Source organism: Erithacus rubecula, assembly GCF_903797595.1.
Source record: "Erithacus rubecula genome assembly, chromosome: 8".
NCBI lineage: Eukaryota > Metazoa > Chordata > Aves > Passeriformes > Muscicapidae > Erithacus > Erithacus rubecula.
Window position 1 is genome coordinate 13,997,268 of NC_136659.1, and position 27,127 is coordinate 14,024,394.

Below are 27,127 nucleotides of genomic sequence, written 5' to 3' on the forward strand. Positions count from 1 at the left end.
TAATAGAATATATTGACTTGGAAGGGACCCACAAGGGTCACCAAAGTCCAACTCCTGGCTCCACACAGGACAACTCCAAGAGTCACACCCTGTCCCTGAGAGCATTGTCCAAATGCTTCTTGAACTTCATTAGGCTTGGTGCTGTGACTTCCCCGGGGAGCCTGTTCTAGTGCCCAAAGACCCTCTAAGTGAAATTTTTTTTCCTAATATCTAACCTAAAACTCCCACCTTTGAACACTTTAAACTTGCCTCTTTAAATGGAAGCTCCTAAAACAGTAGCAAATCAGGCTTGAACAAAATATCTTTTTTTCCTCTGATCTGTTGAACTACACAAATGAATATTCAGGTTATCACCTTGGTTTGGTAAGGATAAAATATGGACCCCCTTTGTCCAGGGGCAAAACTTGGCCTCCTCTTACCTGCGAGAGGTTCTGCAGAGAGTTTCTGATGTCATGCAGGACCCTGCGTAGCTGCATCTCCACAGTGGAGGGTGGGTTCATGGCAAGAGGACGATGGGGAACTCCATGCCTTGGAAAGAAGGGACAGCTGAAGGGGGAAAGCATGGCACTGAAGGAAGAGCCAGAGATGCTTGGGACACTGTGGCTGCTGAGCGTCCTCATGTGCTCGCACAGCGGCCTGTCCTGCCACTCTGTGGGGAGGGAATGCAGGGAGCACGTGGACTGGGACATGGCTGCTGGCGTGTGCAGGGGGCAGCTCTGTACCCTGGTGGGACTGAGCTCCTCAGGCAGCCTGCTGGGCCCAGCCTGAGGCACCTCTTTCTTGGAGGACGAAGGTGCAATGAACAGTGTAGATTTGCACACAGGATGGCTGGAGGCTGCCTCATCCTCACTTCTGTCATCCTCAGATGCTGCTTTCTTGTCCTCCTCCACTTGTGTGTACTTGTAGGTGAAAGAAGGAGGACTGCAGAGTGTCTCTTTTCCTGGAGTTAACTGAACGTTCATAGAGGACACCACTTTCACTGGATTCAGCAATGCAGTGGGGAGAGACTGAGACCTCCTCAGAGGAAAGCCCGGTTCAGCAAACCACAGCCTCTGCTTCCTCAGAAGATCTTTCGACTTCAGCAGAGTGCACCTGGCCTTAGAGTCGGGTGAGTTGATGATCCTCAGCTCAGCTCTTTGCAAGGCAACCTGAACTCTGTCCACAGATGATGTGGAGGAACCATCACCTTCCAGAGACTGCATCGACCTGAGGATATGGTGTGTGTGATACTGAGGAAACTCAAATACACTGCCTTCCTCCAGCAGGTCTGGTTCTTTTTGCTCACTGGAAATATCTTCCTCTTTAGAGCTGACCTCTCCTTGGACTGTCTCTGATACATGAGATGACTTGCTTTCTTGTCCTTGATTTTGTTCAGTTTTACAGTCACTGAATTTTCTGTCTTCACTCCTTCTGCTATCAGAAGATGCCCCTACCTTTCGTCTCTCTACTTGAGACATAATATCCTCTTCATCATCATCATAATCTTCCTCCTCATCATCTTCCTCCTCCTCCTCAAACTTATCAAAACAGGGCAGTTCCTTGGCTACTGGTGTCTTCTGCTCCTCGCTATGCGATGTCACAGTTGTTTCACTGTCACAGCTGTCAGCACTGCTTCCCATGCCCTGCAAAGACTCCTGAACCTAGGAAACACATGAGATAGCAAAGGAGTGAACTCAGCTACTGCCTTCTCAGGAGTCAGGCCAAGAGTCCAAGAACACCTTCATTGGGTATTGGGTGGGGAGCAGAAAGAATAATGCACTTAGTTTGCAAGAAAAACAGTGAAGGAGAACAAGAAACCATGGTATCAGATACAATAGGAGTACACTGAAGTATGGCACCGAAAGGAGGTTTTTATTTTTCTAAAGAGAAAATTCTTCACACCTCCCTTTGATTTGACAATAAATTCAATATTGTAAGAATAGAAGTGGCAAAAGAGTAGCAAGAAGAATACAATGCCAGTATTTTAGGAAGTGTGACAAGCAGATAGCTGGGTCATGGTACAAAGCATTTCCCATTTATAAAGGTTCACAACACTGAAATGAATGGTAGCATTAGGAAATGCATACAGAGAAGTGAGGAGAACTGCAGACTGTGGTGAAACTGTGTTCCAGGACAACACTAAGAATGGTAAAACCATTCCATAAACTCAGCCTCCTTAATTAAAGAATTGTTGAAGACTGAGATTATCACATTAGGATGTTAATCTCAGTTGAAGAGCACATCCGGTGTGTCCTAATCCTCCATCACATTGTTCAATTATGAGTAAGGCATAAGAACTTGGATGGAGAATTCTGGCTTCTTTGGTAATATGAAACCCCCTTGCAGAATACCCTACCTCAATGTCAAAATCTCCCTCAGAAAGTTTAGAAGTCAGAGATGAAAGGCAATATGGTTCAAATTTTCAGGTCTCTCCTGAAAACTCCTTTCCAGAGGAAGGCTATGGGTGCTACAGTCAATAATTTAACAGTAGATGGCACTAAATTACCATACTTTAAAGAAATAATATATACTCCTCAGAATTCCCTTCTTTTCACAGGCTCTCTTCACTAACTGCCAAGTTCTTATTTCCCCTAGCTGCATCATTCACCCCTATTTTCTGAATTCAGCTCAGCATTTGGTCTGAATGAAGCAGTGAAGGTGGCAAAGGAGAGCCTAGCAACTCCATGGCACAAACCTTGTGCAGTCTCAATGCACCTTTTCAAAACAGCATAACAGAAAAATCCCTTCCCTTTACAGCCAACACAGATAAACTCCAGCAATATTCCAGGGAAGGGGTACTTAGTTGAAACATACTTTTAGTGGGCTCTTAATCAGGTTAAAACAAATATAAAGATCAGGAGTGAACAGCTCTCCTCCAAGACACCTTCTAAATTGAACTTCAGTGCATTCACAGCTCTGTAGAGTATGCTTTTTGCAGGGACTCAGGATCATTTTTCCCTTTATTCATTTTTATTTCTTTTCTTGCTCTTGGAAAGCATTAAGTTGATGTTTAAGGGAGACAAAGCCTAACACTGTCTTGGCTTTTATTCTGGTACTTAGTTGAAGAATTACAAAATTAGAAGACCCAGAATTCCAGTACTAAAATGAAAAAGCAACACTGATGGATGTAAAGGGTGAAAAAACTCTTCCTAGTAACTGTCCAATAGCTTTTAAAATGCTTGGTGTGCCACAAGGCAGAAACAAATGGTAGCATAAGAAACAGTTCAGCAGATACAAGCTACAGAAATAAAATCGCTGGAGGTACCAGAATCCCCCCTATTCCTTAGGGCTGTGGTCTAGGTCCCAGGAACAGCTGACCTGAGAACAGGATCTGACTAGAAACTTTTCTCTGACAGGCCAATCAAATCATAGCTATTATTGTGTGAATGTTTTAGGAGAACAGCTCTCCAAAATACCAAAACACAAGCTGTGTAAGCATGTGTATTGAGCAGACACCTAAAGACCTGGCTGGAAGCTTTCCATAAGACATGAGGTCTCTGGTCAGCATCACAACAATTTCTGGGACCAAGATCAAACAAACTGGAATAAGAAAGAGCATGGAAGGTCATGATCAACTAAAATTAGTCTATCTTCACAATAAAGCTAGTGTGAAATTGTTTTCAACTTTCTGTCAGTTGTAAATAAAAAAAAAAAAAAAAGAAAAAAAAGAAAAATATGCAGAGGGCAGGGGAGAAAAGAACAAGGACAGTGGGAAGGCAAAAATGATTTAAAAAATGAAACAATCAGCAGAATAGCTATAATTTTTCAAGACCTTAATCTATACCCATTACTGAGAGGAATCAACTACCAGGCAGTGAGAAAAGATACACCAGAAACAGCAATCACAGCATAGTGAATTTAGAGCTTATTCCACTCCCAAGTATAACCAGATTAACCTACCAGAAATGCTTTAAGATTTGAACTCAGTTCTGTAAAGGACTCAGCAGGTCAAACTCTGAAAATTATGATTTTATAGGACCTACACTGACGGTCACAGTAGCAGTCAAACATCAACATTCCTCTTACTCTTCCCTACTGTTTCACACTAATCAGGAGTATTTCAGCCACAGGATGAGAACCTTACCTGAAGCTGATTGAATGGAGAACAATCTGTAGAGTCCTCAGCGAAGCCACTGCTGTCCGAGTGCTGACTTGCTGTCCTTAACAGCTGATCTGTTTAAAACAACCAAAATCCAACTGTAATTACTTTACAAATCCCAGCCTTTCAAGACCAATCACTTCAATACAAGCTTTTCTTTCACAGCAAAATAACATTAAGTGGGTAATACAATTGCTTTTCATGCTCCACTTTGAACAAAACAGAGAAACAACTTGTTTGTTTCAAGCAAAACCTCTCTCACCCAAAGCCTGACTTGTGAAACTTCACTTTCCTTCCCATGCTGTGGAAAAAGCCCTCTGCAGATATTGCCACCATTGGAGTTTTGCTTTCTCAAAACTGTATCATTGATTAACTCACGCTCAGGCAGTGGAAGAGTTGCTTTTGTGTTGAGAAGTACAGATTTGACACCTCTCCTGATCATGGAGATACAGGAGATCACTGACTTCCTACCAGCCTACACCACCCCACACATGCAAAGGGACAGCATCACATGGGCAGAGAGGGCCATGTGGAGGCTCTGGAACTGCTGGAGAGGATCCTCCACTGGGCTAGAGGACAAACAAAGAACATCTCTTACACATCCATGGGCAGTCTGCCAAAGCACATTCCCAGTGCTCATCTTATACATGAGAGATAAGATCCTCCTGCTTGTTCCTTTCTACTCTCATTAGGTAAGCATTAAAAGAGCCTAAAGAGGGTCTAAAACCCTAAGTGCTTCCCAGGAGGAATTTCCTCTGGTGCAAGCACTGCACTCACTAAGCAGCTTTGCAGGGAGATCTCAGCAAGCTCTGCAGCACACTACTGCATTATATTGCTCCTGACAGGACACAGGAAGCACCCACCAAGTGCAAGGTTTACCTTATGGCACCAGAAATATTTTACTCAGCCTGAGGCCAGCACAGGCAGCAACCTTATCTCACCTTTAGTTCTCAGCAGAAGTATAAAAGTTTGGAGGTGGGAAGTAACTACAGTGGTCTGTAGCCCCCAGACCCCTGCCATCTTCTCCTCTTCATCCTTAGGCAACAACTTGCTGCTGTCTTCTCAAAGACTCATGCAGAATTTTGCCCCAGTTAAATGTCATCCATATAATTAATCCCAGTTCACAGCTCATTGCATTATGAAAACTTATGGATATTCACAACTATTTTTTAATTAATTTTGATAAGCAGTTTACTAACACAGAAATAAGTAAGAGCCTGTGAACACCAGTAGAGGCAAACTGCTCACTAAGTTTCTGTATCAGTGATGTCACACAGCTTTTAGGGAGTGCCTTTCAAATTGTGCTGCTGCTCTGTTATCATGGTAGCCACAATATCCTGCAATGACAAACAACTTTTCTACCTCAAGACAGACATCCCCACCCAACTCCCAGTAAAGACAATGGAAATTACCTCCCTGAGAACTAGATCTTGTTAACTGCCCATTTCAATTAATACAGCTGAAAGAGCATGCCACCAACAGCTTGTCGCCACAGCTGAGGCTGGGGGGAAGCTGTTACCCTCTTCAAGGTCAATAGTTAGCTAATTTTGTTGCCAGACACTCTGGCCTTCTCTTTCTCTGTATCTGGTGATTTTAATTTAAGAGGAAAAAAACAGCTACTGGTGAAAGCCTTACCCTCTCTTAGGGAAGAGATCCCCATTAGTTCAGAGAAAGCAATGCAACAGTGTATGTGCTGGCATCTGTTTTCATGTGCATGAACTTCATTACTGCTCAAGAGAATACTGACCTGTCCTTCTATTTCCTTCTCAGTCAGTAGTTCCTTTTCAGCTATAGAAAGGAAAATTACATCTATGTATTCTCAAATCAATTCTTGGGCTTCTCAGAGACAGAGTACTAAAGTTAAAATCAGTCTTCCAGATAATTTTCTATAGCATTGATTATTTATCCACACGCTCTGACAGCCCTACAGGACAGATAATGCCCCACAAGGAATCAGCCTAGAGCAGTCATTCACACCAGCCTCATTTATCCATGGCAAGTGACTAGCACAGCGTGAACAGGCTCAAACTGCCTTGGTTCCACTTCAGGAGACATCCCTTTATACAGCCATCTCGTGCTTTTTGTGCCACAGAGCTGCTAGGATTATTTTAACATTTTAAAGCAAATCAGAAGAGATGTTTTCTGAGAAGCCATCTGCTATCACACCTTACCCTTGTCTTTCACAAGGTCTTAGGGCTCTCCAGGACACCACTATGAGGTAAATGCAGTAAAAAATTATAAAGAGCTGGAATATCTACTGAATTAGTAGTCAAATGACAAGGTTTGGTTCTGTAAAGACTGGAAATACCAACTACTATGCTGGGATATACAGATACATAATGGTATCCACCCTCCTTGACAATACTGATCCAGCTATGCAGCCTACTGTGTAGCACCTGGGTATCTCTCAGATTCAAGCAAATAAGGGGAAAAATACAAAAACACTTCTAAAAAAGCTTCACAGTTACATTCTGCTATTGATTAATGGCCTCCTGGCAAAGGAGAATCTTAAGAAGTCTGTGATGATATATGGCTCCCCTCTCTTCTCCTCAAGTGCAGAACACTCAGCATCAAGAGTTGGTTTATAGGGACCAGACTGGGATCATCCCTTGCCCTGTGTAACCCCAGCAAGGCAATTGTACCTTCTGCAAAAAGGTACCACTGCACAGCACTGACTCTGCCACCCACAGCTACAGTCAACACTACACAGAGGAAATCCTCAGAACCACTGGGAGGCCAGGGGCAGGATAATAAGGAAAGTGTGGGAGAAGGTACCAGCCACAACAAATAAAATCAGCAGGAACAAACTCCCATCCCAGTTTAACAGAGCATAATTAAAATGACTCTCAGATTGTTGTTTTAAGCTATATAAAAAAAATCAAAGTATATTTAGGCACTGAATATGTGTCCAAAAAAATGTGTGTATTCATTAATAAACTAAATCAACTGAAAATGTTCTAAACAAAGAACACATGATGAAAAAACAAGTCTGTGACATTAAAAAATGTGAGAGCAGATTCATCAGAGCACCCCATCTGGGAAATGATTAGTTAATCTATTGTAACATAATAATGAGCTACCACTGGACTGTCAGTCTCATCTCTTCTGTGTCACTCAACTGCTCACACAGAAGAGAAGAAATATGTGGAAACTGTCCATGAAGCTTTAACATTTGTTTCTTGTACCTGCACTATTGGAAAAGCTCTAATGCACTTTGTATTTTGTAAGATAATTATTAACACTCCCAACTTAACTATAAAGTATTTCATTATGGGATTAAATACCAGCTGTCTCTTTTTTGCATACTCATCACACCATGCACCCCAGCACTAACAAAACCAGCACAACAGGGAGCCCTGCTGCAAAAACTCTGAATCCCTGGGGATTTCCTTGCATCTGAACAGATAAGCACAGACTCCCACAAATACTAAATCTGTTCCAGATGTTTTCTTCTCACTCCCCCATCTCCAATCTCCTGTGGAGCTGCACCCACAGAGAGCTATAAATACAATAATATATTAAGGACAGGAAGTGCTGATGATGTGCTTGCTTCCCTTTCAAGAACTAAATTTTCAAAACCAGTAACTGCTTTTGACTATCAACGTAGAATGCCTTAAAAGAAACAGGACTGTGGCTACTCAAAATTTCACAGATCCATGTTGATGCCAATAACTAGACATTCACAAATTGCAGTGACTTGAGAATGCTTTTTCCTCTAGGCACTGTACCTGTATTTGTCTTGCTTTTGGGGCTTTTTTTGGAAAGGAAAATGCTGCTGTATGATATGTCAGTAAGAACTATGGTTTTGCACTAACAAACTTTTCTACCAGATAACTTTGCAACAGGCTGTTTTTTATAGTGCACATTTAGCAGTGCTGTATATTTATAAACTAGCTGAAGCTTTTCATTCTTGTGTTCCTAACAAAACTGAAATAAGAAACATGTTTTAATTGTGAGTCTAAGCAACAGTAGACTGTGTTGTTCAACCATAACAGTCAACCAGACTATTTTAGTAGGAGAGTCTCTCTTTTTTTTTTAATTTGAATACTTCACTTCTTATTAAAGGCCCTCTTAACACACATTACAAACCATTGTAAATTTCAGAAAAAGCATCCACAGCTCTCTGTGTAGATGTAAAATGACACTGCAAGGTTTACAGTAATCTGTACCAAAGAACACCAACCCTGTTAATTGACAAAGAAATATCACCACATAAAAAAAGAAGTACAGAAGTAATCCTTCAGGGGAAGCATTCATCTGGAACAAATCTTTTGTTTATGGGTGCTTATGCACAGTAGAGACAAAGCCACTGAAACAGGTGGGTTTGTAAAAGGACTGTCAAATGAAATCACGTTGCAACAGAAAATCTGTGATTAAATTTCATGCTGATCCCACCTCATGAGATTGCCAGTGAGAGTGGCATTTCACATTCAGACACAATGGCCAGCATTTTTAATAAGGGACCATTAACTTTGGACACCTTTTAACATCCAAACATCCACTCTCTGAGAAAGCCAGCCTCTATGCTGTCTCATATTGGACAACCTGCAAAAACAAAAGTTGACTACAGTTTTTTTACTCTTTGGGTAAGTTTCTCCATCAAATGCTCTGCCTCTTAGCAACTTTACTGAAATCCACACAGAACGAAGTCCTAAATTTTTCACATCTTCAGGTGAAATAAAATGGTCTCAGACTAACTTGGTCTCAGACTAATTTTTAGCAAATATGCAAGCACTGACACCCTTGTCAGCTAAGTCCTAGAAAATCTAGGCAATGCCTATCTGATAATAAAGTGTCACCACTAATTTGTGTGAAGTGTATTCCAAAATAGGAGGGACATAGTGCCTGGGAAATATGACCCAGCACGGCCTGCTACTGTCAGACTGAACTCCCATTGCTAGAACTGTTGGTGCTTTTCAGCAAGTACACACAGGACCATCTCACTTTTCTTTGTTGTGTGGTGGAAGAAGACAGTAAAACAACTATTGGGAGCAGAAAAGATGAAAACGTATATTTTTTTTCCTCCTTGACTGCAGGTGCTGGTTCCTTAAGTTGGTTTTCTCTGAAAAGCTCTCCCTGAAGCTGGAAAGGCCAGGCAAACAGGAAACCTGCCCTGTAAAGACTGCACCGTTTTTATGTAGTCATGTAAAGCAGGTGGTAATGAACTTCAAAATCAGCTAAGGAGGAAGTACTGGCAGCAGTTAGAGATCCAATTTCTGGCAATCCTTGATGGCCTATGTTGGTAGCAGAGGAAGCCTAGTGACCACCAGGTTGTGCTGTGCAGAACACTGATGAACAAGCAGCACAAGTTATCACCAACAACCAGGCATTATCCTCCAACACAGTCCAGGGCACACTCAAACATGTTGATGCAATTTAGCTGACAGTTCACATAATTGTCAATTCATTTGTGCAAATGCAAGTAAGATGATCTCAGTTTCTTTAGACAAGTTTTTCTGCATCTCTTAAGTGTCTAGAAATGCTATTCATGCTTCACCAAGAAATTGCATTGCAGCTATGCACTTCTGTAAGTGCAACAAGCTTTAGTTCCTCTTTAATTAAATGTATCAGCTAGAGAACAGACTTCAGTTGCTGACTGGGCAAAGCAACAATCACGAAATAAACTTTAATATCAGCTTTATCCCCCTCCCAAGCCATAAAACACAAAAATAAGAATTTGAGATGAAAGCACAAACTAAGTGAACCACAACAGCTAGTGCACAGTGTTTTCCTTGGGAGGGACTATGATTTCCACGTGGGTGTAGAGACACTAGTTTTCTGTGCAGGCAGCCTGCAGACAGAGAAGTAGTGCATAGGAAAAAGCTGCATGTATCATGCAATTTAGGTTTAAAACAATGTAATTTCAGCTTAAATGGGTATCTCAAATTACAGGATCTACTAAGGAAAAAAAATCCCACAGAATCTGAATTAACATTTCAGGCCATCTGAGCTATCATCAATTACACAGAAGTGAAAACAGCCAGTGAGGCTATAGGGCTGTTTTCTTGCCTGTAATTTGGTTGGCACTTTGTAGTAATTTCTGTGATTTAGCTAAAAAAGAAACCCATATCTTTTTTATTTCTAGAGAGAAAATAAACTTTAGAAGCTTAAAATATCTGAACCAGCCTTTCAGAGAAGGAAGGACACTCAGCAGTCTGCTGTCTCACAGAAGTTTCAGTCTACTCACCTTTCCTTGACTTGGTCACTGCTAGCTGGTGTGCAGCTGAAACATGAGGTAGATCCCCCTCTGTACTCTGGATCTATCAGGAAGAGGAGATGAATATTTTGTGAGGTCAATTGGAATATATTCCTGTGCTTAAGAATGCCTAAGCTATACACACTGCACATGCAGGAGGAGGTTTTGGTGGGTTTTTTTCCTCCAATTGAACAGCCTGTACTGACTGAAAGAGCAAATTGTGATCTCCTTGAACCAACTTTGATCAGGCATTCAGCAATGCTCCTGGAGGAGAATAGAGATCCTTGGGCAGCACCTCCCACCCACAGCACAGGACTCCCCTCTGGTTACCCACTGCACGCAAAAAGACCTGGAAATCACATCCTGTGACAACACAGAGCCCTCAGTTGCTCTTTGACAAAACACTAAAATTGTGTGAAAACACCTCTGATCACCTTTACACTACCATCTTTCTCCAGATAGAACTTTTGGCCCTTCATTTAATATAAAGAACAATTATAATACATTTAGAAAAATGTCTTAGGAGGTCAGCACATATGGACTGTGGTCTGCTGCCCTACCAACTATTTCCTACAAGCCACCAGTCCTCCAGCTGAAGGACCCAGACCCAGCCAGAACCTACTCCAGACCTCACCACACCACTACTCATGGAAGTAATTCTTATGTCTGCCAGTACAGAAAAGAAAGCAAATGTGTTCAGATCCATGCTCGTTTCAACTGGGAAACTTAAAACTACATAAAAATGAGTCCTTTCACTCAATAACTTTGTGAAGCACAGTCTTATTAAGACAGCAGTTCTCAGGCAAAGGTTCAAACAATGAAAAGAATATGCCTAGAATCTCAACAGAGAGGCCTTTGTTTGGTTCAAAACCTACAATATGTTCTCTCTTTTGTGTGATCCAGAAAAAAATCTAATGGATCACACGCAAGTCTATAAGCACAACAACCCAGCCCAACTACCCCCAACCCTTCCCTCTAATGGGCTGCTGGCTCAGTTTCAAAATTATAATGCAATGAATTTATCTCCATTTTTTAATCAACTTAAAAATGTAAAAATCAAGATACTGATGTTGATAACCCAAAATTAGTATTTGGCTAAAGAAGAAGTTATATTTGCACTGATGTCATGTGCACAGTGCCCACAAGGGTGCATTTTCTTAGTTACAAGGGTTTTGAGGAGTAGTTGGCCTGAACTTTTCACCATTAATAAGTGAGCAGCATTACTTTTGCATGATAAACTTAACAGCTTCTGTTCTTTTAGGAGATGAAGGCTGTACCAAAGGGGTAAATCCTTATTTCATCTAAGTATAGAGCAGAGAAGGGGCTTACCATTTAAGATTAGGAAAGATTCAGTTGATTTTTTTTTTTTTTAAATAAACAAGGAACAGCAAGTAATCTTACAGATACTTTAATAAAACTGGCCTTCCAGGAAAGGTGTATTGATTCTCTCAAACCTCCCATTTTCTGAAGGTTAAATTTGCAGCCTTCCAAAAGCTAAGCCTCTTCTCATTTAAATACCGTCCACCTCCTGTCCTTGGCTGGGAGACAGCATTCCAACGGTGTCCACAGCACAGTGCAGCTCCTCAAGCACACAGAAGCTCCTTCCCCATCCCTTCAGCCAATATTCACACTGGTAAGTGACCTTCAGGACTGTCATTGGCCACCACAGGAGTGGGTGTTTGGGGAAATCCTGCCCTGACTCACTCCCACAGCAGCTATCTTCACAGCCACAGACTTCCGAAGGGCACGCAAACCTCCAAGGCATTCGTAAGCATGGAAAGAACTTCCTTGATATATCTGTCATCTTTCTTATGCATAAGAATGCACTCCAAGCCAAGCAAGGAAAACAGAGGGAGGAGTTATTGTCACTGTTTCTAATACAGTTTATTGTTCATTACACCCTGCTTAGAGGCGCACAAAAATAAAATCACACTGCCAGGCATTGTTCTAAAATGTCTTCAGCAAAACTGAATCCCTCCCTCCCAGGGATCTGTAGGCAGTTGATAAGTATGCACTGTATTGATAGACTAAAAATTCACCACAATCCCACCCCACATCACATGCTGTCTTGCCAAAACAGCTGTGTTTATGCCTGGCATCACTGCACAAAGTGTGTCAACCAGAACTTCACAAACACATCACACTTGCACAGAATTCAGCGAGTCTTTACTGTCCAACTTACTCTGCAGGAAAAATCCACTCCTCTTTTCAATGCACACACATACACATATGTATATACACATATATAAATGCATTGTTTCAGTTCTGCCCTAAGGTACCAAAAATGGATTTCTCCTGTGAAATATGCAGCAAAATGCATTGCTGCTCAATCCCTTCCAATTGTGCCAATGCAAACATTTTTGCAGCTACACAACAAGCTGTATCAAGAAAATTATCTGGCTGAAAACTAAGCCAGGAAAAAGAAATAAATCAAAATGCACTGGATTTCTTTTTCCCCTCTTAACTTGACTAGTCCTTTGTTCTGGTTCAGTAGATGGCCACACAACATGTAGGTAGGACACACTGGAATAAACAAGTCCCAGGAACCACAAGAGGCTTGATTACCTTTTTTTGCTTAATGAGTCACTTCAGCTTCAACATTAGTTGATCTAGAAGAGCTTGTCATTACAATATAACACCAGACGGTATCTACTAAATCATCAATTTATCATTTGCTGTAAAATTCTGGGACTTTTCTATTCACTTGCTTTCTTCATTTCACCAATGAAATCACAATATCTTTTGCTTTATATATCTATCTCACATAAACAAAAAACTGCTGAACTTTTAATTTGTAGCAGTCACACAAATGGAATGTGTCCACAAAACATCTACTCATTTAAGAATTTTGAGACAGCCTCTTACAATTCAAGCTGCAAGTCTATATGAAAATGGTATTCTTTAATTTGTAGACTGAATGTTTACTAGCCTAATAAACAAATCACTTACAGGAACATGGGAATTAAAATTACTTTGGAGCAATTATCAATATAAAAATTAATATCTGTATATATGAAGATGTTAAAAGACAGCTAGCATAGAATTTGCAATTAAGCCATTGCCAAAAGTCGTGTCACAGTGACTTTCAGTGTGCTAATTTCCAGAGAACAAATAAATAACTGATAGTAGATTGTTATCAAAACCAAAAGTTGCACAAGATGAGCACCTCATGCTGAAAGCCCCTCCTCTGCTTCATTGCAGCAGAACTCTTTCTTTATTCACAAATTTATCTTTAATCAACATGAATTTACTTTTAGCCAATGAAAGTAATGATTTCTATTTTAAAATTTAAGTAAAATAAAAACTAAACACACAAGGTTTTGCTGCATACAAAGCCTAACCTACATTTACTTACACAGGGAAAACGCCCTAGGACTTATGCCAGTGATAGCAATTACCTGAATTTGATTTAAATAAATAAGTAAATAAAAGAATGAGAAGGAGAACTTTCCCACTGACTTAGGAACAACAGCAGCAGCAGTTACTTCATTAAGAGGATCAATTGGAGCAGCCTGCAGCTCTCAGAGAATTAAAAGTATTCCTGGAGAAAACACTGTCAAGCCATACAGGAGGGAACATTCCTGTGCTGGCAGACAGGGAGTTATGTAAACTGTATGCACAAAGAAAGTCGTGCATCTTCACTCACCTCTTCCATCTCAAAGGAGTCCTTCTGTTGCAACATGAGGTTCATCACGGACGGGTTTGCGAGGGGAGCACAGGGGTCTCTACCTGGCGATGCTGTGGACAGTCTCTGTGTCAGGACACTGCTGTCAGAGGTGCTGGAGCTGCTGCTGAGGCCTGGTGAGTCCAAAAGGCCAGGTTCTTCACAGGGTCTATCCTGGGCACCTGCCAGCCTGCCCTCCTGCCCATCTGCTGGAGGCACAGAACCCTCCTGTGCACCACCAGTCCCAGTGGGGAGGTGCGTGGGTCTCTCTGCGTTCGCAGCCTTTGTCTGGCTGCTGGCTATCTCCTCCTTTACAGTAGCCAAAAAAGAGGGACAGTCTTTCTTTTTAGGATATTTTAGCGATTTAGCTTCATTTTTAACATCATTTTCCTCACTTCCTACTTCAGCTGGACCTTTCCCTTTTTCAACAGGCGAAGGACTAGAGCAGCTGCTGCCATCAGCTTGCTGTGTGCCACACAGATTGAGTTTTGACAAGGTCTTCATCAACCGACTGGCTGTATTGCTGCGATTCAGAGGGGGAGGGCTGGATGCCTCTTTGCTGGAAGACACTGAATTCATACTACCAATTTTCTGCAAAGGAGTCCCAGAGACTTGAGAATACAAGGAAGAAAAAGCATTGGCCACAGTAGTAAGCACTTCAATCTGACGAAAACGACCTGCACAGGAACGAAACACAACGCATATCTGAAGAGGGAATTTTGATCATAATCTCTGCCAAACCCCACAAACCTCCTCCTACTTTTATCAGGGCATCTAAAACTGAATGAACACTTCCTAGGCCTGTAACATGAAAGTCATACCCTGCTATGGAAAAAAAGAATCTTTACAAGTGCACAAGAACAGCATGCAAAGTTCTCCCGAACTAAGTAAGAGGCATATGTGTGTGAATGCAAGTTTATTTACAAAATGCTAGAAAGGAAGTGTTACTTGCATTGCTCTCTCCAGCTACAAATACAAAAGGACAGCTATGCCCTCATTTCAGCAGCACTCATTACTGATCCAACAAAGCTCCTGTCCAAGTGAATAGAAATACTGCCCCAGATTTCAACAACGACAAAAATAGGTCGCTGCCACCCAGAAAAAAAAAATCCCACCCAGGGACTGAAGGACACCAGAAACAGAGGGATATTGCTATTTGTTCCAGTTTTCTAAAGCTGCAGCAGAAGACAAGATTAGAGTAAGAGATGAGAATGATACAAACCACAAGGCAGCATACCTTACAGCACACCTTTTATTTCCCTCCCCACTACAAACCCTTTCACTCATCCCAAGGAGTACCACCCTGGTGGTCACCTCTTGCCTATTTAAGACCAAGCAAGAGTTTTATTATGAATTCTGAATGGAATGTGGCCTTTAGGCTGCAAGAGAGTTTTGCCAGAATATTATGTACATACCTCTTTCGAGGTTGTTTATATAGTTAATAAACTCAAAAATAAACTGTGCTTCCAAAACATACTTACTTGTTAAAGCAAAACTTGGATTTTCCACTTCCATGCGCTGTATTTGGGCATTCAAAAACACTTTGATATCTATCCCTCTGGCAAATGATGATGAATTAAAAAATCTCGCTGGAATTTTTGAAGCAATATCTGGTTCATCTCTTCCAAACCCAAGGTTATAGAGCACTTCTTCAGGATCTTCCTCATAAAGCTCCAGTAATTCAGAAACGCTGGACAAATGAAAGATGTTAACCATCTATCTGTCCCCTTTCAATATCTGGCCCCTTCTATCCAACTGCTAACTCAGCCCAGTAACAACTTTGGCTTATTAAACTTTTGACTCCGACAGCTCAGACTAGTTTAGGAAATAATTGTGGAGATCTCTATATCTAAAGTTTTCATTCCCATCATGAGAGCCATTGGCCCAGACACATCACAGATCCAGTCCTGTAATTTCTAAAATCAGTCCTACTCTGCAGAGCTCAAATTTTAAAATGCCATTAAAATATCAGGCATTTTTCATGTTTAGGTCCATTCTTTAGCATTTACTGAAAACTACAACTGAAACCAGAAGTTTTTCAAGCAACCAAACGAAAATTCCTTTCTCAGCTACTAAATGCAGCAATGCACATCAAACAAGCCAAGTCCATTTCACTGAGAAACAGACCTTTTAAGCAGAGTTTTACCTTGAAACAGTCGCGCTGCTTTTTCCAGAGCCGGTAGAGTTCATACTTCTCCCCTTCTGATGGAACTGCAGCCTCCTGTCCTTTGCCAGTACACCATTGCTGTACAAAACACAAACAAAGAGGACTCCTGCAACAAACCTCTTTTGTTCAGGGACTTGATTCTCTGTCTCATTGGAGAGCTAACCCGCCAGCACTGCTGAATTTCTCTTTTCCCCTTCGGTGTTATCTGGTTTGTATTAGCCATGTCATTTATTGAAATACAGAAACAAAAGTGAACCCTGGACCACCTCAGTAAAAATGTACACAGACAGTATGAATTTGAAGGCAAATGTGAGCTGAGAAAACAAACCCTGATCTGCCCTTGCTGCCCCACCCTCCCTGTTCCCACCCTCCTCCAGTAAGGAAGCCCAGCCTCGGGTGAGCTGTCCTTGGCCTGCCTTTTCCTGCCTCCCCTGGGCCATCCTCCCCTCCAGCAGGACCACCTCTCCATGCAAGGCCACCCTTGGCACGCCTTGGGTACCCTGCTCACCCCAGCTGCACCCACACCTGGCTAGGGAGCCCGGAGAGGCTCCAGGCAAGAGGAAATGAAGCAAGAGCAGCTCCAGCCCACACTGCTGGCCAGTCTCTTTCCCAATCCCAAGTTACTTCTTCCCTGCATCTGGAGAAGCTGCTTGAACATTAGGTGGTACCCCGGGTTCAAACATACTTTTACTGTTAATCCGAGGAACAAACTGTTCCCCCCAGAACAGCCACTAAGACACCAAATGTGGCAGAGGATTCACCTAGAAGTGTATGTTTATTTACTTATGTCCTGAGTCCAGCTCAGGAGGAGTAGAGACGATGCTTTCCACGGGGGCCGTGCAGTATTCACTGAAGCTTCAGTGGGGTTTCAGTTTCAGCACATTTTATTAAAAAGCTCTAACCATCTCTCCTTTCTCAAAGTCTTTTTTTTTCCCCACTCCCAAAAGAAATCTGCCATGACAGACAAAACTAATTTTCCCTTGAAATTTCTGAAATAGTGAGCAGTGAGGCAAAGACGGTAAATCATGCTACGTTGCTAAGATTTGTCATTTCTCTGTTTTCCTCCTGCTACTCCAAAATCTGTCGCATCTGCTGAAAGAATAAAAATCTGGTGATTTTTTTTTTCTGCACCTGACTCTTTGTGTTATCTGTATTGTTTTCTTCCCTCTCTTGTAAACAGACATCAGCAGAAGAGCTTTAGCTCTGTGGTAGCCCCCATGACTTCCACTGCCCATTCTCCCTCCTGTCCTCAGTATAAATACTCCTCTGAAGGAAACAAGCACACAAAAAAGATGCTTACCATGTATCTGTTTGGGTATCACTCCGTAGATGATTAGCTGTAGAGAAAGAAGAAGTTATATCCAGACCTCTTCAGAACTACACTTGTCACAAACAGTAAGAAGAAGCAGATAGTCAGCTCATTTCCTAATAGTCCTGCATAAACCAGGTTTTGCTTCTTCCATATAAATGTGACTGTCAAGGGTTTCCAGTATACAGCTGATATAAAAATGAGCTGGTTGATTAAACCTCTGTTTAAAATTAAATCTCATATGGACACACATTTACATACTGTCATTAGTCTTATTACTCAAAATTTAAATTGTGATAAGCTGGTAGTTGTTATATAAATCATTTATTGCTTTGCAACTGAAGACATGATTACCAGCTGCAAGGCAGTTCCTGGGTGGGAAGGGGAAGAGGACAAGCAGGCATCCAAGGATTGCTCCAGTAGATAAAGTAAAGAATATAAGAAAGGCAGCTGACCCCACAGCCAGGTGCTGAGACTATTTGTTCATCTTTTCATAAGCAAAGTGGGGCAGGGCCCTGGCTGTCTGAGCCATGCTGTACATAAACAAGAGCTCAGTTAAGCCCTTGGTGCTGATGGGGCCAGCAGATGTGCTCAGAATTGACAGGGCTCAAGAGGGAGGCTGTCAGCCAGGTACCAAGCACCTGGTCACCAGGCTGACAGGGAAGTCAGCACTTTCTGCAGCTGGATCACATAGGAATGTTTCAGGCAGCATTATTCTTTCAGAACTGAACCTCAGACTTAAATTAGGGGTTCCCCAAAGAGGCAACTCAGCATTAACAACTTGTTCCAGGAGACAGGCAAAGAGCATGTTCTGTTATAGCAGCCCTCAGAAGCAGCTATGAAAAGAGTGATGTCACACCCTGCCAGCAAAACCCTGCACCTCGACCCGCTGTGCCAGCAGGGTAGAGTCAGCAACCGCGAGCAAAACGTGGAAACCTCACCACCTCTCTCTTGGTTTCAGAGGCGTCACAAAGAAATTGATGCAAAGGAATGTATGCAAAATACAGATCCCACATCTCTTCTTTTTAATACTCTTGCCTATAATATGAAGGTAAGCCTATCTGTAAGGATTATCCAGTGGAGCAGCTGAGCCATAGGTTGTACCAGCTCAGCAGTGGGCTGGGGTTGCAGGTCCCTGCCCAATGCCCTCTGTATCATTCACACAGGGCTCTGGCTTCTGTCTGGGCTCAGGCAGTCAGGGCTGCACAAGGGCAGGCCATTCATCCCAGCCTCAAAGGGGCTGTCTGTCTGGCAGGGCATGCAGCACTGCTCCAAGTAGCTCTGTTGTCCCCTTGTTCTTGGATGGGAAGCAAAGCCCAGCAGAAACATCCGCATCTTTACCCAGAAAAATCAACCAGCAATTCTAGTACTGGCATCTTTTCATCTGAACAAGCTAAATCATGCTAAAGACCCATAAAAACCAAAAGTCCTTGGAAAATATAAGGAGAAAAACTGAAAAGAAAAAAGGCACATGATGTACTAAAATCCACTGATTCTTGTGTTCTTGGTCATATGCTCAGACCCTTGGATTATTATCACACAGAAACTTTTCCTATGAAATCTTTGTACTGCAGACAATCTAATAAGCTGAAAAGACTGTCAATAGGAAAATTTAATCCTATTTAATCTACTGCAATATGAGAGTCATTTACTGCTTTTCCATCATTATCAGTTCAAGATCATTACCAGGGTTTTTTTTGTCCTTAGAAGTTTTAAATCTTTGAAAATTAAAGATATTTCCTTTCTCCAGGCCTTGTCCCTCTACTCTGACACAACTGGCAAAACTTACGTGAAAGGAAAGGCTTTCTACTATACCAGTGGTACTGGAATTTAGCAGAAGCTGTAATTCAAAAACATCAAAAGCTAAACTGGAAGAATAGTTCTGTCTTTTTTTTTTAACACTTAACATCTTAGATCCCCATGGTACAGATAACCCCAGGACCAGGTTTGTAGACTTTTTTATGCTATTTTACTACAAGATGCTGCTTTAGAACAGAATCCACAGTGCTTTTGCTAGCTGGTTTATGGACACCCCTAATCAATGATAACATCAAGGCTAGAAGTCCACAGGGAACAGCCACATCTCCTTCCCCTTAAAAAAGGGAAGAGAAAGAAAAGGCAAGCAGCTATCAATAGAAGATATATATTGTGGTTGATCCAAAATACTTACTCAGCTTTGGTACTTTTCACTTTTAAAAGCACTTAGCTCTTAATGGGTTTGCCTCTTGGCTGACAGAATCTCATTCCTCCTTTCAAAAGCTCACACATGCCACTCCCAAGGGATCCACTGGAAGTGGGAAGTGCATGGCTGCCAAGTGCAACCCATGGACAAGCAGAACAAGTAGGAGAAATAGTTTTCTCACAGCCTTGGTAAGTGTTCCAGGCTCTCCTGTCATCATGAGTATTGAAATGAAAGGGCAGAAGAAAATTCAGGGCTGCCTCTGACCTTTGGGTCAGAGACTCTAGCAATAGTCTAAATAACTTCAAAAAAGCAAATCTTCCTGCATTTTTCTGTGTGCTTCATCCTGATTTTCTAGGCAATGTTGTCCTTCACAATAAAAATCAGATGACTGAGTACAATTATTTTTGCTAGAAAAAGAGTCATAATCTACCACACCCACCTTCAGCTCCCAGGGATAAGTCATCTTCAAAACTTCCTCCATTTCTCACCAGCATGCCTGAAAACATACAGTTAGCAGTTCAACAACTACAATGCTCCAATGTTTTCCTTCCAGCTGCTTATCTGAAGATATTAGCGAGACACTTCATTTGATACAAGAAATAACCAGACTTTATTTATAATCCCTGCATTACTCATGCAGTTAAAATGCATTAAGAAGCAAGAAGTTACATTTCAGAACATAGCAAAACTATTTTGAAAGGGAACGACTACAACTGTTTTAGTTTAGTGCTCAGAAACACCTCCAAGTCAACATGAGAGCAAATTAACTTCAAGTGGAAACATGGAGGTACCACTCAGCACACCCATGCCTTCTGCTGCTGCATTATCTGTCCTCCAGACATCTTACCAGGAGAATCCAGAGTCTGAGTCCAGCTGAGGCATTGCCCTCTCACCTTCCTGTACCAGATTAGGAGCTGAAGTGAAGATTCCAGGCACAGCAAGTAATTCCTCACTGTATTCTTCACTTCTATTCTTCCCTGTCACTACCTGCACATTCCCACTGTACTTTGAACTTTAGTATTCGGACCTGCTCAGATAGTAAAATTTTCAGGTGTGGCAACCACAGTTATTAGAGGCAGAGACTGCCTAATGCTCACCAGTTTGGAGACAGAACCACCTCCTTGTTTTGGAAATCTGGGAATTTTTTTTAGACCTTACTAAGATCTCCAGAAAGACTTATTTGGGTTCTTTTCCCCCTTTCTCATGCACAACTGCTCTGCTGTGAGAATAATTCTGCAACCCTGACCTGGCTGTGGTTTTTACTGCTACTAAAGACACACACGGGAAGGTCCTTGAAAACACAGTTTCCAGCAAAATAGATTTCAGTAGTTAAAGCCCTTCCTTACCCTTCAACAGAGGATTGCTTTGCTCATCCAGGGAGGCTCCCAGAGGCGTTCTGAAACCACAGAAGAAATTAACACTACTTAAAAAACTTGCTGCTTCATGTCCTTCCTTACAGCATGTAACAAACTTGTGATAGCAGCAGCTGTCCCTCCCTCCCTTCTTCCCTCCCTCCGCCCCCAGAAAGCACAAACATCTGACGACTGGCAATAACTTCCTAAACAATCCCCAGCCCTCTAAATAAATACACCTTGCAGACAAAAACAACAAAACATCGTAACTGCAAAAGCTCAAACACCTTCAGGGGCAGAAGCCCCTGCTAAGGAAAATCACGGACTTCTCAGCATAACACCCAGAAAAAAACAAGCATGAATTTCTGAATGGATTAATTCAATCTCATTTATGCAGCAAAAACTGTTGCCATTTTTTCTACAGGTTTAAAACTTCTTTGAGAGAATGGCAAAAGGTTGTATTTTATGATCAGGAAGAATCAGGAAGAATCAAGATAAAAAATCTTGACAGCTATGTTAGCTGTCACTTGCCAGTCCTGACACTTTATAGGCTCTTCACACTAATTCTTTTTTGTATGATCCCTCCCATAGCTGTTGCCTGAAGGGCAGGGGATTTGCCGAGCCTCATGGTGTTTGAAAGGAGCAGCAGGAGCCTCACAAATGACAGGTCCGATCCCGCTCTGGGTTCGCACTGTATTTGTTGACACTTAGCTAGATGTTTCCACATCTTGATTCTCAGACATGTTTAACCAAAGCCTTGTCAATTCTAAGTAGCAAAGCAATAACTTTCAAAGCTCAAAACAAACCCAGAAATATAATACTCGTAAAGGAGGCAAAAGCAGATGATTTATGCACCTACATTATGCGTATTTCATTTGGATTTTTAATTAGACAAAGACATAAACCCACCCAAAGACCTGAAAGCAAACAGTGCTCTGATACTGTATTTATTTTGGTGCCACAGCCAAATTAAGCAAAGAAAGTTTGCATCTGCTTTCTAACAGACCTTACACTTCACAGCCTTGTTTTTCTTTTCCTTCTGAAAAGAGCTCACTCTCTCCAGACGCAGCCTGCAGATACGGAGCAAGCTCATTCCAACGCCTTCTGCAAAGCAAAGCCCAGCCCCACCGTGGTGGGACTCCAAGGCAAACAGCCACAGCACCCAGGTGCATGAGCACATTCCAGGTGACAGGGGACACTCTGCTGAGGCTCACATGTCCTGTATTTCTGTATGTCTGTCCAGTCAGAGTCTGAAAAAACTTAGGATATATTGCCTAAACCTGTCATGCTACAAGAAGCCTGATGTTCTGAGTAATAACTATGCTGGTTGTTTACTCCCTGGCTCTCATGGGTGCACTCCCAACCTTCTCCTTCTCCTTCCCTGGTGGCTACTCCCATGCCTCTATGTTTTCAATGTAGAAACTTGCTGGCATTGACTTTGACAGCCAAGGTCAGTGCTGCATGCAGTGGCTGGCAGTAAAAGCATCCATCAAAGTTGGCATTTTCCTTTAGAAATTAAATGTGTCACCATTACAGCACATCAGCAGCTACCAGAAAAGCATCCTTGTCAACCACCCCTTGCTGCCCTACCTGCACTGCTGCACACAGCTGCCTTGCTCTTAAGAACTAAACAAAACATGAGTTCAAACAACAGACCAGTACCACACAAAAATCCTTTTGGACAACAGTATGGATAGCTCTGCCTTTCTGCACCAGGCTGTTTTCCACCAGTTGAGGCCCATGGCTCTGCCCCAGAGCAGCCCTGTGCACTTGGGAATGAATATTAGAGCTGGGGGACCCTTCCCCTTGCTGTGCCCTCAGGATGGGGTCCCTGCCACATGCAGCCTCAAGGCTTCCTCTCAACCCAGAGCTTTGTTTGCTCAGTTTGTATCAGTTCTGGTCAGGTGGTCTCTCAGAACAGGACAGGGGTTTTGCACTGTGCCATGGAAGTGTTTAAACCTCAGCTTTTAAAACCTTATCTGAGCAGAAGCCATGTTTGTTTTAAACTTGAAGCAAAAAATCTCTTCTTTCTGAGGCATTTCAAGAACTCACTTCCTGCATATCTACAGGAGATGGCTCCCAGATACCTCCCACATACCCTGTATTGCTGGCAGAGTTTAAATATATTCAATCAAAATAATACACGTCATCATAATAGTTGACAAAATTTTCTTTTTATCTATCAGCATAACACAAACACTTGTGTTTCAACTTTTATGAGCTTTCTTATTACTTCAAAATGCTTTTTCAAAGTCCTGAGGATGGAGAAAAAGAGGCCTTTTTCAAATGCATGTGGTTCCCAAAACATGAATGAACCAGAGACTTTGAGTAACATCTGATATTTTTTATATCCCCATAATTCTTATCACAGTATGATAAATACTTGCTTTTTTGCTTTTGCTTTTTGCTGCTACTTATTTCTTTACAGAAAGCCCAGAATAACAAAATGGGTATCTACTAAGGTAAATAACATGGGATATTAGGAACTCTCCTCTGCTTTAAAGCAGATGTGAAACAGAGATGCCAAGTAATAAAAGCCCCACTAACATAAATATCAAAAGACAGATAGGAGTTCTTTTTATCCATATTAGAACAATATTGATGCCTTTAGAAACAAGTAAAGGAATCAGTCTTAAAAGCAGACCTATTCATGCAGTGAGTTGATATTAAGGTTTTTTGTGCAGCTGCCAACTCAAACCAGAAAATGAGATTTTAAAAGTACCAATTTTCTTCTGATTTCACAAACAGGTACAGAAACTCAGAAAAAGTGAAAGACTACTTTTAGAAAACATGTAACAGAGAAAATATTGTGTTCAGTAACTGAATCTTCATTTGTAGTAATAGCTACATGGTAACTTGTTATGTAGCTAACTTGTAAGAATAAGGTTGTGCCATGAACCAGAAACAGAAGGTCCGTTTGTGTATGCCCATGCTTTTTAGCAATCAAAGCTAGACAGCAAAACCAAAAGTGCTATTAAACAAGTATGAAATTTCAGGGAGAACAACTTACAAATTGTAAATTTCACGAATGTTACTTTTAAAAAGAACACTGTAGTATCTGCAGGGCTGTTCTGTCCTCTGTTGATGCTATCCTCTTTTCCTATGTCCATTGTTATCAAGAGACAATCAGTTCAAGGTTTCTACACATACAATCACTTGTAACACTGTGAATTAATTATCACTTTACTGCACATGCTAGCAACTGCTCGCACGTACATTAGGCACAAAAAATTAAACTATTCTGCAGTTCCAAACACAAGGAGCTGTGCAGCCCTTTCACAGGCAGCTGGGATTGCACCTTCCAGACATGAACTGCATAAGCTGGCACCCTGCATGCCACAGAGCAGAATCTAACTCCTGTCTGAATAGTATTGTTTAGGAAATTTTTTAAACGTCTTTCTGAGGAAAACAGAAGATTCCTCTGAAAAGACAATAGTAAATAGCTGTATTTTAAAAGGTTTCTGTGGAAGGATCACAACAGGTTTCACAAACATGAATTACCTAAATTTGCATTTCTGTATTAGCAAAAGAGTTAACTTGTTTTTCATGTTATTTGTAAAACAAGATTCCCATATTTTGAGAATCAACTGCCAGTGATGCAAACACATTCCACAGAAATGTGTGGTGCCAGTTTTAACAACAGAGAGTTACCAAAGCACAGGTATGAAACTGCAAGCTTTGTGTAATTACTCACAATTTTTGGCCACCTAATAGATGTTCATGCTGTCAGTTTGCAGCTTTGTGCTATTCCTTAAATTCTGCATGGAATTGTTAAGGACTACAGGGCCAGGGAGGGTTCTAGACAGAAATCCTGCAGATTTAGACATAGTGGCAGTGCAGCATTAGGAAAAATATCTCCCACAATGACCCCTTCCCCCTCCAATCCAACATTTTTTGCCCTCCCCACTCAAAAAATACTTCTAAGAAAGCACTGAATTGATAATATTGATTTTTAAGAAAATAGTTTAGTAGACCAACAGGACACCAGACCAGAGAGGTGAAGTCAGAAAAATCTTTTCTCATTCTAGCATTTTGGCAGAATGGTCTGTCAGCTCTGAACATTGTATTTTAGGGATCAGTATGATTTCAAGCCTGTAGCTGCCAACACCCTATCCAAGGCACAGCCTGTAAAGATCTGAAAAACTATATGGAAGATCCTGCAGCCATAAAACAGCCCCCACTTCAGTTACAAAGTAAGACCAGCTGCTTACTGGATCAAGAGATTACAAAGGCACAACTAAACTATCTCAGGGGTAAATTCTTGTCTTAATGTAGTTGGTCTTAAAAGGAGAAAGAAACCAGAAATATCAAATAGTAGAGGTCTTGAAATGTCATTGTTAGCTACTGGAAAGTTAATTGTTAGTTTCTCCCCATCAGCTCTGACTCCAAGGACTGTTAGGACTGAATAGAGAAAAAGACATGACAAAAGCAGCTGCTACTGATGTAGCATTGGTGCTTTTATGTGACAGAGGATGAAGAAAAATTAATTCCATCAATACCTGTTCTAAACACCAAAGATTATTTTGCAACAGTAATAGAAACATGGAATACATAGAACATGCCCAAAGTTAAGGATAGAAGGCGTTAAGAGACTCAAATAAGTTAGGTTAGTCCAAACTGTGCCATAACTCCTGAAGCACAGAGGCCATGCTGCAGAAGCACAGTTTCTTGAAATCTGCACCAAAAAACCAGGCAATGACACAGCGGAAGCTTTAAACTGGAGCCCCTCGGTGAGAGCCATTGCAGCTTCCGAAGTAACGCTGCCTTCGTGACTCTGCTGAGTTCCTCCCCCGGCGGCTGGAAGCCTTCAGGCTCATTAATGAGACGCCAAGCAGAGAAGCGGTGCCGAGCGCCAGCTCGCCGGTGGCCGTGCGGGCTGCCGGCGCTGCTGCCGGCGCAGCCCGGCCGGGGCAGTGGCCGTACCGGGGCTGGCAGTGGCCGTACCGGGGCTGGCAGTGGCCGTACCACGGCTGGCAGTGGCCGTACCGGGGCTGGCAGTGGCTGTGTCACGGCTGGCAGTGGCTGTGCCAGCCCGGTGCCCGCTCCGCTCCCGGCCGTGCCTCCCTCTCCTCCCCTCCACGGGCACTGCCCGGCCCCGCCGGCGGAGCACCCACCTGCAGTCCTTCAGCCATATCGCGATCTTCTCGTTGGGAACGCCGTGGCAGCCTTAGGGAAGAGCGGGAGAGAGAAGCCACAGTCAGTAACAGCGAGGCCGCCCCGCGGGGTCTCGCTGGACCGCGGGCTGCTGCCCCCGGCACTGACCTGCTCCTGCGGCCAGCGGCAGCTCGCCGCCGCCGAGATCCTCCTCCTCCTCTTCCTCCTCTTCTTCTTCCTCCTCCTCCTCCTCCTCGCCGCGGGCCAGCGCCGCTACCGAGAAATCCTCCGCTTCCGACGCCTGCCAGGAGTCGCGGCTCTTGGCCCAGGCCTTCCTCTTCTGGGTCGCCCCTTGCCACTCCTCCGCCGCCGGGGGCTGCTCCATCGGGGCGGCGGCGCCGGCGGGGGTTTCACGCCGGGGGGCGAGCGCCGGGGAGAGCCAGCCTGCCGGGGAGCGGAGATGTGCCGTCCGTCCGGCTGCCCGTCCGGGGGCCGCGGGGCCGCCGGGGGGCGCGGGGCCGCCGTCCGCCCCTCCCCGCGCTCTCTCGCCGGCCCGCCCCCAGACCCGGCCACCGCCGCCCCCCGGCCGGGCGCTCCCGGCCCCGCAGCTGTCAGCCCGGCCCGCCGGCCTCCGGGGACCGCGGGCGGGCAGAGCTGGGCGGGCAGAGCTCGGGCGCCCCGGCTGCCCGCGGTACTCACATGTCGCGCCGCGGCGAGGCGGCGGCGGAGGCTGCGCCCGCCCGGGCTGCGGGCGGCGGCGGCGGCGGCTCTGACTTCCTCATACCGCTGAGGGATGAGAAAACTCGGCGGCCACGTGACGGCGTGATGGCAGAGCGGGGCCTCCCGCCGGGGCCGGGCCGCCGTCCCGGGCAGGGATGCGGGAAGGGATGCGGGAAGGGATGCGGGACACGGATGCCGGGTCGGGCCCGCTGGCGCTGCGGCAGCGCGGCCCCTCGGGCCTGGCCTGGGCGCGTAAAGGATGTTCCAAACTTAAAAAGATGCAGAGCAGGGAAGAGGGACTCCGCAGGGTTTTATGCTGTGGTGTGGCACGAGGAAAAGGTTCAGGGTGTGTGCTGGGTACACAC

The 27,127-nt window shown here is 43.3% G+C and overlaps 1 protein-coding gene across 2 annotated transcripts in view; it reads right to left on the minus strand.

Moving 5' to 3' along the window:
* The window catches only part of ITPRID2 (ITPR interacting domain containing 2), a 39,593-nt gene extending 12,748 nt beyond the window's left edge, over positions 1-26,845 (minus strand). The window contains exons 1-12 of one of the 2 annotated variants that reach the window (XM_079311546.1): positions 26,742-26,845; positions 26,211-26,486; positions 26,063-26,114; positions 20,943-20,992; positions 20,036-20,092; positions 17,406-17,442; positions 16,085-16,183; positions 15,420-15,628; positions 13,921-14,615; positions 10,266-10,338; positions 4,064-4,152; positions 420-1,640 (exon numbers count right to left, since the gene is read on the minus strand). In XM_079311546.1, the coding sequence (XP_079167672.1) occupies positions 420-1,640; positions 4,064-4,152; positions 10,266-10,338; positions 13,921-14,615; positions 15,420-15,628; positions 16,085-16,183; positions 17,406-17,442; positions 20,036-20,092; positions 20,943-20,992; positions 26,063-26,114; positions 26,211-26,427 (2,799 nt within the window). In that variant the 5' untranslated portion in view covers positions 26,428-26,486; positions 26,742-26,845. Of the gene's footprint in view, positions 1-419; positions 1,641-4,063; positions 4,153-10,265; positions 10,339-13,920; positions 14,616-15,419; positions 15,629-16,084; positions 16,184-17,405; positions 17,443-20,035; positions 20,093-20,942; positions 20,993-26,062; positions 26,115-26,210 lie in introns of both variants that reach the window. The other variant, XM_079311547.1, reaches the window with a different exon arrangement.
* Positions 26,846-27,127: the final 282 nt, after the last annotated feature.